At 43.6% G+C, this 17,441-nt stretch overlaps 1 protein-coding gene and 1 non-coding gene across 2 annotated transcripts in view; both read left to right on the top strand.

Annotated features, from left to right (window-relative positions):
- The first annotated feature begins 4,255 nt into the window (after positions 1 to 4,255).
- Positions 4,256 to 17,441, top strand: part of LOC145410993 (uncharacterized) — a 406,180-nt gene continuing 392,994 nt past the window's right edge. The window contains exon 1 of the mRNA XM_080281052.1: positions 4,256 to 4,612. Coding sequence (XP_080137178.1) covers positions 4,558 to 4,612 — 55 coding nt within the window. The 5' untranslated portion in view covers positions 4,256 to 4,557. The remainder of the gene's footprint in view (positions 4,613 to 17,441) is intronic.
- On the top strand, positions 6,308 to 6,426 carry LOC145411061 (5S ribosomal RNA). Its single transcript, XR_013899356.1, has one exon. It is a non-coding gene; the product is annotated as a 5S ribosomal RNA (ribosomal RNA).

Raw genomic sequence — 17,441 nt, 5'->3', positions numbered from 1 at the left:
CTCCAGGGGCACCTTCAGAGCGGCTTCCAGCCGTCTCCTGACGAAGGTGGGAGCGGCTACCTGCGGTCTCCTGATTAGCCTCTGGAGCGGCTTCAGGCCGGCTCCTGTAGGAGGGCGAGCGGCTGCAGGCTGTCTCTCCGAGGGGCACCTTCTGAGTGGCTTCAGGCCGTCTACTGACAAAGGCAGGAGTGGCTTCCGGCCGTCTCCTAGTTTCCTCCAGAGTGGCTTCCGGCCGTCTCCTAGTTTCCTCCAGAGTGGCTTCCGGCCGTCTCCTAGTTTCCTCCAGAGTGGCTTCCGGCCGTCTCCTAGTTTCCTCCAGAGTGGCTTCCAGCTGCCTCCTGTAGGAGGGTGAGCGGTTATCGGCTGTCTCAGGGGTGCTGTTAGGAACTGGAGAAACAGTTCCACCCCGGTCTGATCTGTGGGCAGCTCGTCCAGCAGGTCATCTTGTATTCCTGCTATGGTGGCAGCAGGCGAGTTCTGTGTCATAGGGGCGCGTGGCCCCGGAGGACTTAAGCCGTTTCCCCCCGGAGCTCATAGTCTCCATGAACACTCCTCTGTGCGCTTTTTCTGGTCACTCATTGCGGTGTGTTTTGATGTTCTGCTGCATTTTAACTCCAATGAACAATCATGAGACCATTAAGTACCCTTGTCTCACCTAGCGACTGACCGAGATCGTTCACTATTCTTCATAACCGTCCAAATACTCTCGTACATCTTGCATGCTACCATTTCCATAACCATTGTAATGCTAGGTGTTTTAAGTTCGGCTTCCTGCGCTTAAAGCAGGGCTTAGACAAATAGGAGAGGCAGGACACAAAAACTCAGGCAATAACCTTACACGTGTATTATTCAGTCTGACAAGGGAAACAGCAGATGTTACAGACACGATATTCTAGGTGATTGTAAATTCTTATAACTAGATAGGATGAATAGTATCTCGCAGGATACTGTCTGGAAATATATTGAAAACAATACTCGAGGCGGAATGTTCTAAATTAGTATAGTCCAGGGTCTTTACGCAAGTGGAGATGCTAGGGCTTTTTCTCACAAGAGGGGGGGGGTTAAGGCACTGGGGTCTAATTGTGATTATGGTAATATGAGGCAGAGTCTAATGGTAGTGTGTTCACTTTGTTATTTTCTGCTTGAGGGTCACTTTTGGTCAATTACCGTCACTTACTCCATGGCCCTGGTATTTATCTTATCATTGTATAGCCTTTCACCGTGTCTATCTCTCTTTCTAACTTTTGGTCTATTACTGTAAGTTCACTATTCTGCCTCATCACTACTGGGTCACTATTATTACACAGTCACAGCCACTATGGTTCCTCTGGCATCTAGGGTGCAGCTGAGGGGCCACGCAGCTCCGCTACTGACAGGGCTGGCCACCACCTGTAGTCTCCGTGCTCAGGGGGCACGGGATCAAGTGCAGGGGCGTCTGCTCTCGTCTGGGGCTGTTGGCGGAGAAGGGGCCCGAACTCTAAGGGCTGGTGACAGGAGTGCGGCCCTCGGGACTGGGGCCGAACAATTGCCTGAATTGGTCATTCAAGTTCCTGACGGAGGGGGAGGTCTTCCACCATCGAAGTGTAGGGAGTTCCTGCCTGGGCATTCTGGGGAGGGTCTGGGGTTCCCGAGGACTGCGGTCCCCAGGGCTGGGCGGCGCCGTCAGGAGGGGGCTGCAGCACCAGTCTGCGTCAGGGTCCGTCAGGTGGGTCTCCTCCAGAGCCAGTCGTAGGGAGCAGAGGCCAGGGGAGACTATAGGGCCTCTCCAATACTCCTCTACGCCCTCTGTGCTGGGGGTCGGGGAACAGGCATCAAGCTTAGGCAGCGGGGCGGCTCTCAGCCACTTCCTGCCGTAGGGCCTGGCTACTGGCCATGGCTTCCTAGGGACGTGGCTACTGGCTGTGGCCTGAGAGGATGAATGTCTGCCAGCAAACCCAGGTATACCTTCGGAGTGGCTACTACAGGCTGTCTGACGAAGGCGGAAGCAGCTACAGGCTGTCTGATGAAGGCGGGAGCGGCTACAGGCCAACTCCTGCAGGAGGGGTGTAGAGTGGCTACAGGCCATCTCAAGGGAAACACCTTCGGAGCGGCTACAGGCCGTCTGACAAAGGTGGGAGCGGCTACAGGCCGTCTCCTCATTACCCTCAGGGTGGCTACAGGCCGTCTCTGGGGGAATGCCTTCGGAGTGGCTACCGGCCGTCTGACGAAGATGGGAGCGGCTACAGGCCAACTCCTTCAGGAGGGGTTTGGAGTGGCTACAGGCCATCTCAAGGGGAGCATCTTTAGAGCAGCTACAGGCTGTCTGACAAAGGTGGGAGCGGTTACAGGTCATCTTCTCATTACCCTCAGAGTGGCTACAGGCCATCTCCTTAGTGAGGGGCGAGTGGCTACAGGCCATCTCTGAGGGAATGCCTTTGGAGCAGCTACAGGCTGATTGATGAAGGTGGGAGTGGCTACAGGCCGACTCCTGTAGGAGGGGTTTGGAGCGGCTACAGGCCATCTCCAGAAGAACACCTTCAGAGCGACCACAGGTCGTCACTTGGCAAAGGCGGGAGTGGCTACAGGCCGTCTCCTTATTACCCTCAGGATGGCTACTGGCCGCTTCCTTAGCGAGAAGCGAGCAGCTACAAGCCGTCTCAAAGAGGAAGACACCATCAGAGTGGCTACAGGCCGTCTCCTGAGGAAGGCGGGAGTGGCTACAGGCCGTCTCCTGAGGAAGGCGGGAGTGGCTACGGGCCGTCTCCTTTGGAGTGCTGGCAGGAGCTGGACAGGCAACTCCACCCCTTAGCTGGTTGGTGAAGGCTCGCCCAGAAGGTAGTGCAGTATTCCTGCTATGGCGACGGCGGGCGGTCTCCGGGCCATAGGGGCGCGCGGCCCGGGCTGACTTAGGCCGTTGTCGCACCGAGTCCCGGGGCGCTGCTGCTGCTCCTCCGTGGGCTCCTTGTGGGGGTGTCCGGGAGTTCATGGGGGCACTATGTTGTATTCCTTGTGGGGGTGGCTGGGTGTTCCAGGGGGCAACTATGCTGCATTTTAACCATAATTAACAAATATTGGGTATTTTCACGTTCTTATTATTTGTTTCATCGTACTTCGGTTCACCCAGCTCATCGCTTGACAGACATTATCAATCGTATATGTTATTCATCATACTCCTTTCGCTCACTCGGTGCACTGATTCATTGATAACTTGCACTCAATACGGTCACCCCTACTTTTTAAAAAAAAAAGGTAGCCATAACCTTTCATCACTTACAACGCCACTCATCCAAGCAATCTGGTATATTTTCCACTAAAAGTTCATTGCACTGTACTACAGCCTACCATTTCTGCACATCCCATTCTTCAACACAATATTCTTCACTTTTGCCGTTGTCAGTCTTGGGCACCACATTCATTCTTTGTGCACCACTAAATCCAGTCATGTTTACCACTGCCTTTCAAGGGATAATGCCTGTTTAACCCATTCCAATTGACCCCTCAAGGACGGCTGGACCGCTTAAGATTTGTCTCCAAAATCATGTAAACTAGATTAATACCCTCCCCATCAGCCTACCCAGCTGAAGGGCAGGCTGTGCAGGATTAAAGATTCATTCTCAATATATATATTTTTTCTTTGTTACTGTCAAATAATTATATTGACACGTCAGTTTTATTCATATGAGTGTAATCCTTGTAGTGCAACGGTTAAGCATGCCAATTTCAAGCTGAAAGTTCTATTAACAGAATTTGAAAGCAATAAACAGCAACACGATATTATGATGTATTTTGGATTACTAAAATGAACAGCAAAAGAATATCCCCACTTGAATCTTCACGTTTAATGAGGAATGCCTTCTTAGTCAACGATGCTCATAACAAAAAAGGAAAAGGTCATCAAGATATAATAAATTCAGACTTACCACATTACGAAGTAGGAAAGGCAACTGGTGATGAAAGCAGCTGGCAGCAGTCAGTACTACCTCCCTGTCTGGCGCATGGACTCGCCCGCAACATGTATAAATACCAGCATTCACCACATTATCTACTATCATGCATGGTTACTTCTTGTATTCTTCATTGTCACATGGATATCATAACTGTATCCTACCCTACATGACTTTACTAAGATACTGGTAGGTTGAATCAAGCCCAAGGAAGCTGGATAAGGGAGGAATAATAATGGAAAGGTAGGGGGTAGAATGTGGGAGCGGCGGCGGCACCTCAGCGTGACAGACACTAGGCTCAGTCTGGCCGCGCCGCGCTCACCGTCTGGATTACTTACGCTTAGTCATGTGAAACCTCCTCTCTGTTTACTTCGATCCATCTACCGGCTGCTGCGATCTGATTGCACCAAGACGGCCGCTAAAAAAGCTCCATGCCATTCGAAGTGAGAGGAGACTCGTAGGCTTAAGTTGCTTCCGAGGTGCTCTAGTGTTTAGCTTTTATGATGTTGTGATTGTGATGGTGGCGAAGCAAGCAGGAGGGCCCAAGGCAGCACCAGCACTAGCAGTTAATGTGGCTGTTTTTCCTTGGTCGGGTGTGGCGTGCATGAGGCCATGACCAGCGGTGCACACCATCATGGCTCTTCCGTACATCACATTGCTAGTATGCTGGGCCACACTCATCGTTGTTGGTAAGTGACCAGTTTTAGTGAAAAAAAAAAAAAATGACAATCAGATTTTGCCGTTGCTGTGGCAGACAGTCCCGGTCCATGGTTGGATGTAATGGACAAGGCTCATGTCATTAACCTGATCAGCAAGCAACGTTATACATTCTTGCAATCGGTTGGTCATTTATTTGTAATACCGTACATAAAAGGTGGGCGAATATTTTTTTGTGCATCATATACCAAATATTTCTCCTAATGGAAAGAACCTCTGGTATGGCCTGGTTACCATTGATCCTTACAAAGAATACAGTTCTGTAGGAATCATTTGTAAACGGTAAAGATCTGTATGTAGTTGAAGGACAATTTCGAAACTGCAGCGGCAAAAAGAAAGCTGCCCAAGGAATAAATTGATGCAGTAAATTGACATTAGCGTTTAGAATGACGTAATTTTCTTGACAAGTATTAAAAAAGTGTGGCGATAGCTATTATAAAAGTAAGTGGAGTGAGCACATTTTTGACACACACACACACACACACACACACACACACACACACGGTCTGACAAAGTTGAACCATTAAACCAGTGAATAGTCTTGTGATAGGCTTGCAATTTACCGCCTATCGCGTAATGTGAATATTAGTCACGTATATTATCAAATATCTTACCGTATATGATAATTTAAAGTGTGCACAGACTGTCGCCATTACCTAGTTGCATTTGGCAATAAAGTTCATATATGTAGATAATAGACCTAACCTGCTTGGAATTAAAGGGTAGCTGATATACCAGTAACCCGCAACAGATGTACATGTTTATGTATCCAGGTCTTGAGAGTTTCCACAAGTTAGTTAGTACCTCTTACACTGTACAGTCATCCCATACAGCCTGGAAATACCTAACCGGAATAAAAGTATCTGTCTACCACAATGAAATATAAGACTCCATGGTTGAAGGGATATTGAGATTATTTTTAATTGCTGCCATCCAGGATGTCTTGCTTGAGCTGAAGTAAATGAAAAGAGATATTCCTGGGCTCACTGGGGTAAGCAAGGACATCATAGCCTACTTCACCAAAGTTGTGGAACAGCTCCATTTTCCTCTGTCGAGCATGTACCATTGAATGACTGTGGGGAAAAACAATTTTCCAGCATTTATTACCCTCTGTTATTGTGCAGCCTTGTAGTATGCTGTATGATACGGTACCAAGCAGTTATTGAAATACTGTATATGCATCCAGTTATTGTTTACTAATTGCAGAGCATTACTGTATCTAGAACAGGGGTTCCCAAATGGAGGAGAAATGCCCAGTGAGAACAAACTTGAACACTCTTAGGGAGATGAGGAAACAGGTACGGTATATATGGTAACATCAGAATGACCAAAGTAGCAATTTTTGTGTGTTGTTGGTCATATATCTGATATATTTTATGGCCAAATGCTCAAAGCCGTATGTTCTTTGTAAGAGGAAAGTCAGAATAATCACTGATAATTGTTTATCGTACGGTACTACGGTACCTAAAAGTAATCAAAATATTCCTGTAACTAAAAATCTCCTTGATACATGTAGCGAGATTTTTTGCTGTTATAAGTTATTGCTAAATGGAGGCAAATAATTCTGGAACTAAAGGTTCCTGTATTTATAACAACACTCAGAGGAGGGGACTTCTTCCCTTTGGGAGTTGGGGGGTGGGGATTGTCAAAGATTTTTTATTGACATGGCCAACGGCCATACCACGTTGAGTACACCGCTTCCCGTTCGATCAGCGAAGTTAAGCAACGTTGGGTCTGGTTAGTACTTGGATGGGTGACCGCCTGGGAACACCAGATGCTGTTGGCATCCCTACGTCAAGTGGGGTTGGTGGAGGATTAGTACCCCTCCCTGTAAAACAATTAACTCGAAGCCCTTGGCCACCCCGTCTGGGATACATGGCGTCTGGCAATGGATGGATGGATGGAATGGTCAGGATTAGTTTGGGGACACCTATTCTAGAAGCTTATCAATTATTGTTGGATGTTGAAATAGTTTGTCACATCCAGGCAGCTGTCAAATGCCAATACTAACTCCAGCTTTGCTGATAATTTGTAAGGTACCGATAGTTCACGGTACCGTACCTCCCCTGAGTCATTGTTTTACAACCGATGTTAGTTATACGGTACCTCATTGGAGGCTTGTAGTGTGGCTCGTGCAGACCATCGTGCCTCGCATGAGGTATGCAGCTTGCCATTTTTTTTTTTTTTTTTAATACAAATCTGTTACATTGAAGGGTAGAGTGTAGGTTGTCTAATGTCCTCAGAGCAACCTTCCTTATATCCATTGTGAATGTGAATATATATGTATAGTGTATACATATATATATATATACAGTATATATATATTGTGTGTGTGTGTCCGACTATGGGCATAGGCTTCACAGCCTGCTTTCAAGGCCCAGTAGCTCTCCTACGTACCGCACACCTCTACATGTCATCACTTCGGCGCTAACACCCACCGTCCATACTGAGTACATGCTAGGGCTAGTGGGGGTATTTTTACGACATGTCGGCGGGTCTTCTGGTAGATTAGTAAAGTCTGATATTTATGAAATTCAAATCCTTAAACTGTTCCCTGCCCCAGCGGGATTTGAACCCGGGTCCATTAGGACTACAAGCCACCTCTCTACCGATTGAGCCACCGCCTCCCCCAAACTGGTAATAATTGTCAAATCTAAATGCATCATGCTCTTCCAGATACTTATTACAGTACTATACTTTACAGGTGAAATAGGTACCGGTATATACAGTACCGCATTACAGTATTTGCAGTGTAGGTTGTACTGTATTAGCTAGTGTTTAATTTCTACAACAGCATTGCTTCTCAGCTATTCTTTCATGGGGGTTTTTATGTGATTTACCCTTGATATTTTATTGTAACTGTGACACAAACATGGTAGATTCCCTAAGACAAAACAAACACTAAGAATAATACCAGGATGTACCATACTGAGGCCACATACCGGTAGATATATTGATCATCCTTAACAGGAAAACAGATACATACAGTAAACAAACATACCAATAGCTATCGCTATTTTAAGCCCCAATGTACCGTTTATTGCCTTTTTGATGCGCTTGCTTTATGGTACTATTAAGTCCACAGTAAAATTGAAAAAAAAAAAAAAATGTCAGTAGCTGTTTCCACTGTTAGGGTAGGCCTAACTGAGTGGTTAGTGTAGCTGGCTACAAAAGCTGTTAGCAGTACTGTACAAGGGTCTGAATCCTGGTGTAGGCAGCTGGCATGACTCAGGTCAGGTGTCCTTCCACCCTTTGTGGGTTGGTAGGTAAAATGAGTACTGTACTTAGAGTAAGTAACAGCAAATGAAAGTAACCGTGGTAACCTGTATGATACAGTGGCTCAGTATGCCAGGTCAGGGGTAGATGACAGGTGTGTGGCAAACATGAGGACTTTTGGCCATAAAGGAATGGGCTGTTATTCCTGTGTCCAGAGTTGTACATGTAAAAAATTAAATGAATAAAGAAACAAAGAACATGCCAAATGTTCAAACCCATAAGTTAAAAAGATGAGCATTGTGGCTAAGTGACTCATGGTGTCTGCACTTACCTTTACATTTTTAGGTCTACGTGTGAAGCTGTTGTGTCAGTTTCTCCAACCTTACAGTACAGTAGCTATTAGTTGTATGAAGACTTTGTTATATTTTAGAACACAGCCCCCCCAGTTGTATGGAAAAAGTTGCCTGTACACACATGGCCTCCAGTCATCCAGAGTCAGTCATCAGTCAGACAGTGTTTCCTGGCTTGCAGAAACTTCATTACCTGTGTGACATGAGTTCACATTGCCATGAGGGCACTGGCTTATGAAGTTCTTCTTCCTGCACCAATATGGGCATAATAAATTGCAACATAGCTACAATCCATACTTCCCATAGTGTAATGCCACGCAACATATCGTAGTACTGTACTTAACAAATTTTCACAACACAATAAGTGTGACTTCTACAAAAGGTCTCTTCTTGGATCCTGTGAGCTAGGGGCAAGAATCATCATCATCATCTACAGTATATTATTTACCCAGTATTAATTTAATGGTGCATAAATTAGAATGGAAACCAGTATGTAATTGTGAGCAGTAAAGACTGATACCGGTACTCATGATAGCCAGTCATCCCATAATTGTTGCCATTAATATGAAACCTGCAGATCCATGACTAGGGTGCTGTTCTGTGCAGTAAGAATTTGACTGGATTTTTACACTCCAGTATGTTGCCATGGCAGGGTGGGAGAGGTGATTTGCCATGTAGCTCAGGTCTAGCTTCCTGCCTTGAGAACCACTTCACTCAGTGATATATAATTTTCATTATTCTGGCTGCTGCAAAGACCATTTTATGGTAATTAGGAAAGACCTTTGGTACTCAGCAGGTTATTGAAGGATATAGATGACCCCTTCTGTCAGAAAACTCTTTCCAAAGCTGAATAAAATTGTCTGAGGAGTGAAATAATGGAATATAGATAATGTCTATATAAGTGTAGTGGTACTCTGTTTGTAGGGTAGCTCTACATTGAGTGGCAAGCTTAATGATTTCCTATAAACCAGGAAAGCATTTACAACGCTGGGTGGTAACCTTATAACCAACCAATGTGTTTTCCCTACGTGACAAGCGAGTTGGTGGAGGGTGAGTGCCCCTCCCCGGAAAACAACTGCCGGTAACTAAAAATAGGACCAAGAGCCTCAGATCAGGATGAACCAAAAGGTGACAGTGAAGGACCGAACAAAGGATGTGGTACGGATAGCTACATGGAATGTAGGGGGTGCAAATGATGAGGTGAGAGACAGAGATTTTCCAGCTGCTTGAGGGTGTGAAAGTGGGTGTATGTAGATTAACTGAAACTAAATGGAGAGATGAGAGTGTGAGAGAATGGGAGTATGGATAAGGTATATGCGCGTGAGTAGGTGAGAATGAGAGGGCAAAAGAAGGAATGTGTATTGTTGTGAGTAAGAGATGGAAGGAGAATATAAGAGAGTATGGGTCAGTTGGCTCAAGGATTGTGTGGGTAAGATTGAAAGTTGGACTACAAATGTGGTTAGTTGTGTGTGTGTATGCGCCAATGCAAGATTGTTCAAGCAGAGTGAAAGAAGAGTTCTGGACAAATGTGGAAATGTGCATGGAAAAATTTGAAAGGAATGAGAGAGTGTTTTTTATCGGAGATATGAATGGAAAAGTAGGGAATGTGAAGGTGGATGGAGTAGTTGGTGAGTGGGGTGTGCTTGCAGAGATGGATAAGAATGGCAGTGCTTTAGTGGACATTTGTGCTGGGAGGGGGTTGGTGATAGCCAATACCCTCTTCAGGCACAAAATGATCCATAGGTATACTGTAGGCCTACGTGGTGAGTGATGAGAAGGGTGGGTGGTGTACTTAATGAACGGAAAGCAGTGATTGATTATGTGTGTGTTGATGAAAGGATGAGGTGTGTAATACTGTATATAGAGGTTGGGAGAGTGGACTTTCTGACCACCACGTTGTGGTGAAACGTTTAGTAAGAGAGAGTAAGAAGAGAGTGGATGAGGCATTTGGAAGGAACTTGAGTGTAAAGTGAAGGAAATGTAAGAAAATGTTCTGGAAAGAGAGTAAGAAGAGAGTGGATGAGGAATTCGGATGGAACTTGAGTGTAAAGTGGAGGGAATGTAAGAAAATGTTTTGGAAAGAGGTAAGGAGAGTTAGACAGGGTGCCAAAGAAGTTAGTTGGGGAGTGAAAGATAAAAACGGTAGATTACTAGTGGAGAAGGGAGAAAAAGTGAGCAGATGGAGAGAACACTTTAAGGAAATGTTGAACTTTGAGAATGAAAGTAATGCAAGTATAAGTGGCTGGGGAATGGTTGGGAGATGGAGGGATGTGAGAAGAGAGGAAGAAATCAGTAGGATGGAAGTTGTGGAAGCAATGAAATGGGGAAAGCCTTAGGAATTGATGGAGTGTGGTGAAATGCTGAAGCATGGGGTAGAGATAGTAAGTAGAATGGATGTGGAAGATGTGCAGATTGGCCTGGGAGGAAGGTAAGAGTCCTGGAGGATTTGAAGTCAGGCATAATTATTCCCCTGTACAAAGGAAAAGGGGAAAAAGAAGTGTGTGGTAATCATAGGGGCATTTGTCTTCTTAGTATAATAGGAAAAGTATATGGTAGGATACTTATTGATAGAGTTAGGGAAATAACAGAAGAATTAGTTGGAGAAGAACAGAGAGGTTTTAGGAAGGGAAGAGGCTGTGTAGATCAGATATTCATTCTTAGAACTTCTGTGGAAATGTTTCTGGAGAAGGGAAAGAAGTTGTATGTTGCCTTCATGGATGTGTAGAAAGCATATGACAGGGTGGATAGACAAGGATTGTGGAAAGTATTAAGAATATGTGGAGTAGTTGGGATGTTGTTGAAGGCTGTGAAGAGTATGTATGAGGGTGCTAAAGCTGCTGTGCGTGTGGATAGTGAACTGAGTGAATTTTTCTGTTTGAAGGTTGGATTGAAACAGGGATGTTTCATGTCTCCATTGTTCAGTCTGTATATGGATGGGATAATAAAAGAGATACAAATTAGGGCAGTGGATGTTGGAGCAGCCCTAGTGAGAGAGGGCAGTGTTTGGAAAATACCTGTACTGCTGTTTGCAGATGATACTGTGTTGTTAAGTGAAGACGAAGGGGAGCTGCAAGGCTTGGTGGATGAGTTTGGGAGAGTGTGTAAGAAACAGAATCTAAAGGTGAATGTAGAGAAGAGTAAAGTTATGGTCTTCGATAGAAGTGAAGTCAGTGAACGTACAGTGAGGTTGGATGGGGAGGAAATGGAAAATGTGAGTGCCTTTAAGTACTTGGGTAGTGTGATGAGTAAGGATGGAAGTTTAGAGGGTGAAGTGCTTGAAAGGGTACAACAAGGAAGAAAAGTTGCTGGTTCCTTGAAAGCAGTGATAAGAAATAGGGAAGTGAGCATGAAAGTGAAAAAGCTACTACATGACAGTATTGTGATACCAACTCTAACGTATGGAAATGAAGCTTGGACTTTGTTGGGAAGTGAGCATGGAAGTGAAAAAGCTACTACATGACAGTATTGTGATACCAATTCTAACGTATGGTGACAGTGTTGTGATACCAACTTTAACGTATGGAAATGAAGCTTGGACTTAGTTGGAGGGACAGAAGTCAAGATTGAGAGCAGTGAAAATGAGTTACTTGAGCATGTGGAGTCACATGGTAAGACAGACTGACAAATGAGGAAGTGAAGGAGCATTGCAGTGTGGATGTGGATGTGATAGGAAGCATTAAGAGAAACACATTGAGGTGTTTTGGCCATGTGGAGAGGATAGAGAGTGAGAGACTGATGAGGAAAATGTATGTGAGTGAGGTGGAGGGGGGGAGAGGGAGGGGGGGGCCAAGGATGAGGTGAAAGGATGGAGTGGAGAGGTATGTGAGAGAGTGGGGTGTTAGCTGGGAGCAGGGCAAAGAAAATGAGAAATGGCGGGGGGACAGGGTGACATGGAGGCGATTTGTTTGTGGCCGTTCCTTATGGGATTAAGGCGTCTGGCAATAGATAGATAAATAGAGGTAATGTCATGGTGTTGAAGGAGTTAAGTTTTGTTGGTTGGAGGGATAGGTTGGATGAAGAAGGCAGCTCTGCCAGTGCCAAGGCTTCAGCTCATATCGCATCTTGAATATATGTATACCTGTACAGTATTATGTTTCTGGTTTTCTTTAATCCCTCACCCAATACTGAGTTGGAAAAAGAGACAGGGTGATGGTACTTTTACTTATAAAACTTTTCTCCAGACACCATATATCACCGTACCAGTATGTATTGCCTCTTCACTCTGTTTACATATTTTATTTTATTTTGGCTGTCTCCATATTAGCTATTTAATTTTGTTTCCAGGAAACTTTTCTAATTGGAAAACTTATGCATATTTAAATCGTAATACATCCTTTTATGTTACTAAAGCTCGTTTTCAAATCTGAATAAACAGTTAGGTGATAGCTGGAATATATAATATGAAAACTCATGCTGTAAGGTTCAAGCTGTTGGATGATCAGGAGGGATAAGGGCAGACAGTGTTAGTTTTAAGGTTGTGTAAGTTGTTGTTGTTGATGAACTCCAGTCTGTGACTGAGCAGACGCATCAGCTGCAAGGAAGCAACTGCCCCTGCAGGACCATCCCGTGCAGTGAACCGTTGTTCCCATGTAGTTGACAGCGTCTCACCACAGTGAAATAAATGGAGTTTTGGTGTCTGGATGACCGATGCACTTGGGTCTCTTCACCCACTTAATGGGCACCATAGTAGGCTCCACTTTAGCCCATTTTTTTGGTTATATGGTTACCATCTAGCATTGTAAATGGTTCTCTGGGTTGCAGGAAACAATGGCTTGTCATTCAGTGTTTGACCACCTGAAGTAGAAAGAACAGTATTAAAAAATGACATGAGGGAAAGGTAGAAGTTGGATGAGAGATGGGTGAGGGAAGAAATTGGCAGCACATCATGAATGAATGATGGTTGCCATCACTTACACCTGGTTGTGTAAGTTGATGAAGCATAGGAAGACAAAGGATTGGGAATTTACTTGGGTTTGATGGACAACTTTTTAAACCTGGTACTCAACAGAATACCTTGAATGTACATATGTGAAGTCTGTCTATCAAGAAAATTGTACAGTATACCCTGTACAATATTATGCAGGTGATTATGCCTGTGAAGTGGAGCCAGGATTCTTGAAAGCATGTGCTCTCTGTAAGATGCTTGGGTCATTTAATTCCCCACTTTTCTGCATTCTCATGTTGCTGGATTTTACCTCACATTATCTCTTACATGGAAGTAATGGTGTGGATGATTACGAAGAAGTTGAAAATTACCAGTATGTACCGGTACTTATGTAGTTGGACACCATATTGTATAGTGAAAGTTTCTGATTTCTAGATAGATGATGCACTAAAAGCAGCAGCCCATCTCATTTTACCCTCTTTGAGGTGTAAGAGGTCTGAAGATCAGTCAACTCCCCTTCGTGGTATTTCACAATCAGAATACTCCAGTCACATCTTGAGGATTAAATTATGTGAGGCTGTCACTCAGACTGGGGCGTTTTAACCATGTGACAATCAGCTGTTTACTGCAATTAAATCACAGCATCCATAATGCCTGTACCCTCTTTGGCTGAGCATTTCAGGGAAACAGTTCTGGTAGAGTACTGCATTTGTAATGTAATGACAGGGATTCTTACAGCATGGTAGATGTCATGCAAATTCAGTTACTGTGGCTTATCAGTTACTGTATATTCTTGCTATTGTATTTTAATTTTACTCTCAGCTTACCCTCAGACCTTAAGGCCTATGATAGATTGACTAGAGCTTTGTTGGCTAATACAGAAGCAGATCTACACTGATGGGTTACAGCTAACCGTAAGTATTTGGATAATTGCTTTGTTTAAGTTTGTTCCACGTATCAGGCAAGAATTGGCTGTTAAGCATGTGACCTCAAGCTCATATTCAAATCAGCTAACTATAATTTGACAGTAGATAGCATATGCTGTATGATGTTTATCCAGCTGATGAGTTTGGTTTAGGATAGCATATTTACAGATATGCATGTAGCTAGTGCAGGTTTGTACCAGTTTTATTGATCTACATTGCATTGCCTCTACACTTGCAAAATGTGAAGGGTATATTTCTGAAATTGTTCAGGAGGGCATTTGACGTGTCACAAAATAGTACGATACTGTGCAGAGTCATTAAATGGTACCTTTTAGTAACACTCAACCTAGTAAACCAGGCAGGCTGAGCAGCCTGGTTTACTAGGTTGAGTGCTACTAAAAGGTACCATTTGATGACTCTGCACAGTACTGTTTTGTGACACATGTCAAATGCTTTACTGAACAGTTTCGGAAATATACCCTCCACACTTTGCAAGTTCATACCCACACCAGTCTGCGAGGTATTATCATGAAACCTTGGCACACAGTATAAATCCATGTTAATGTGACTGCCATGTAGATCTTGACACATGTTATTTCCAGATGGTAGGAGTCCAAGGCATAGGAACCTAGGCTCTTAATAGTTGTTGTGGCAGGTTTTCAGTTGTTAACTCCTTCAGTATAGCCTAACGGATTTTCATTAGATTAGATGATGTGGTAAGATGCTGTTTGTATTTTGTCTTTTTCTCACTCTTACCTTTCTGTTTAGTAATACCAGTACTGTATACTGCACTGTATGCTGGCAAAGGGTTATGGTGACTCCAGCACCTGCATGCAACGTTACAGTAGCCTATATGGAACCTTCTGTAACATTGCAAGAGGGAGTGGATTGTACCTTACCTGGGGGTTTGTTTCCTCAGATTCTGCAGTGATAGTGGAGATTTGTTTGGTTTTTCCTTTCCCATAATTTGTATTAGAATCTTGATGGTGCAATGTTTATTCTTTTACTATTTGTTTAGTATTGTAATATGTATTCATTTTTCAAGTGACCATTGACTGTACCGGTACGTCTCTTTATCTGATGGAAGCTCTCTATGTATCTTAATATTACCATAGCTATGTCCCTGTCTTGCAGGTCTTTACACACAACTTTAGTTTATGTCTCCCATGGTCTGCTCCTGTGCACTCTTTCCTCCAAATTTTCATTCGTGACTATCTTCTAGTCATCCTTGCTCATCTTTGCAACATGTCTAAACCATCACAGCTTCGCAGTTTTCGTGCCATGGTGTTGGCATTACCGATTTGTGGGGGACTACCACTATCTTTGTTAGGTGTTACAGTAATATGGACTGCAACTTGTTCTGTGGACATATTATGATGATTTATAGGAGTGTGGAATAAATTCCTGTTCTATTTTATTTCCCCTCCCTCCTCCCTTTAGGAGTGTAGGGGTCGAGGGTTAGACAGTTCAAACCATGATTTTCCCATAGTGACATAATGTGGGCATTAAGTTCCAACAGTCCCTTGGGTGTAAGCAAAACTATTTTTGGAACCATCTAATTGAAGTGCCTTAACCCAGTAGACCACTTGGCATCATTTGGTTACTGTGGCCACCACCCACCATAGTTGCTAAATGGTCTCCTGGGTTTCAGGAAAGTATTTGGCATTTTATGTGATGTAGAATACCTGAAGATACTATTACACTGAGAGAGTGGGTAGTTGGTGCCCCCTTGTGAAAAAAAATTGGGGAGATGGTAGTGATATAATTATTGAAAGATGTCTTTCCATATTATAGTTCTTGTGTTACAGTTTGACTAAACCCAGTAGCAACACTGATCAGCGAGCTCTAATGCCTATTATATAGCTACTAGTTCTCAGGCCTGTACTATAGGGGTTTTGCTCTGGAACTAAGTGGAACCAAGAAAGAGTCCTTAACTGTCTTGTTACCAATCAACACTGGCTGCGTCCAACTGCAAGCGAGTACTTGGGACACTGTCCTGGGCACCCAAGACCACACACTGAGAGACCCCCTCCTGTCACCACACTATTCCTGTGGACTCAGTAGTTCATAAACAATTTATCTTCACACCCATATATATGCTTCAGTAATCATAATTTTTTTCACCGTAATCCTGAATAAATGCACTTGCTTATGGTGTTATAAAAAAGATCAGCCAAATGTAAATTGGCTCTGCCTTTATTTTTTTACTTCAGTTTTTTTCAGTTTTTTTCTCATAGAAATATAATTTTTATGGTAAATGTTACTGAAAAAAAGTAATAGGAAATTTATTTGGCTACATTTTGGTTTATAAAGAATTACTGTAAGTCAGTTAGGGCTGATTTTACAGAGTCCGAAAGGAAATTATCTTACACTCCACCAAGGCTCATAGCACACTGACTGGGGCAGTGGGGTGACGCTGGGTGCGGGGTGGGTTGAACACGGCAGAGGAATACCCTGGGAAGCAAGTAGTGCTTTGTTCTTGCCCAGAAATGGATGCAAAATCATTCCATAACCAAAAAAACTGGCCATTTCATTCGACGCAACCGGCATTGTGCGGTTGAAATGTGCGCAGATGCAGCCTACGTCAACTGGTAACGAGTGCATGAAATTTGCACCACACCGATAAACACGAAAGGGTTAAGAGACTATGGAGTCTGTTTATTCATCATTACTGTAGGCCTGTTAGTGTAAGCTTTTGTGGTGTGACCATGAGTGATTATGGGTTGTTTAAATTATTGCTAGGTCATTGTTGGGCTTGTTTGAGAGAGCTGAAAACCATTAAGCAAAATATATGATTTTTAACTTTTTTAATAAGGCTTCCATCAGAGACTTTATTCAAGTAATGACGGGCCTCCAGTTGTGAAGGGATTAATGAAGTATATATCATATCCCTGCCAATGGATAAAGTCATCTGGCAGTTGCAAGAATTAGCTAAAAAGACATCATTATATTGAAAGGTTTAGTAGACCTCTTTGTTGCTCCACAACAGGAAGAATTGTGTGTAGGCTAGCTCAAGCATCTTACGTATGTTACAGCTTTATGAATACCTTTTTGTTTTTCGTCATCTGTTGAAGTGTGAAATTAGGGCATTTTATTGTCAGTACAAAACCATGATAGTTCGTTGGAGGAGCAGTTAACTCACAATTTGCATATAATGTAGCCTACCCTGAATGTGGGTTGGAAATTCATCCGTAATAAATAAATTGGCACCAATGAGCAACTTGTGCCCTTTGATTTAATAGAATGTGTTGCATCATGTCAATTTATACAGTATATATTAATGTCATATACCAGGGGTGAATAAAGTTAGGTTTTGGAGTCACTTGCAGCTCTTTTGCTCACAAAGTGCAATATGCAAGAGTGTAAGCGTGTTGGCCTGTATGCTTTGTTGTTCCACCAATACTGGTACATGTTCAGGACAGAC

Source organism: Coenobita brevimanus, chromosome 87 (genome assembly GCF_032717465.1).
Source record: "Coenobita brevimanus isolate Jiangsu-jjx chromosome 87, ASM3271746v2, whole genome shotgun sequence".
In the NCBI taxonomy this organism is placed as follows: Eukaryota; Metazoa; Arthropoda; class Malacostraca; order Decapoda; family Coenobitidae; genus Coenobita; species Coenobita brevimanus.
The sequence above is the reverse complement of the archived record's forward strand: the minus strand, read 5'-3'. Positions and strand labels throughout refer to the sequence as shown.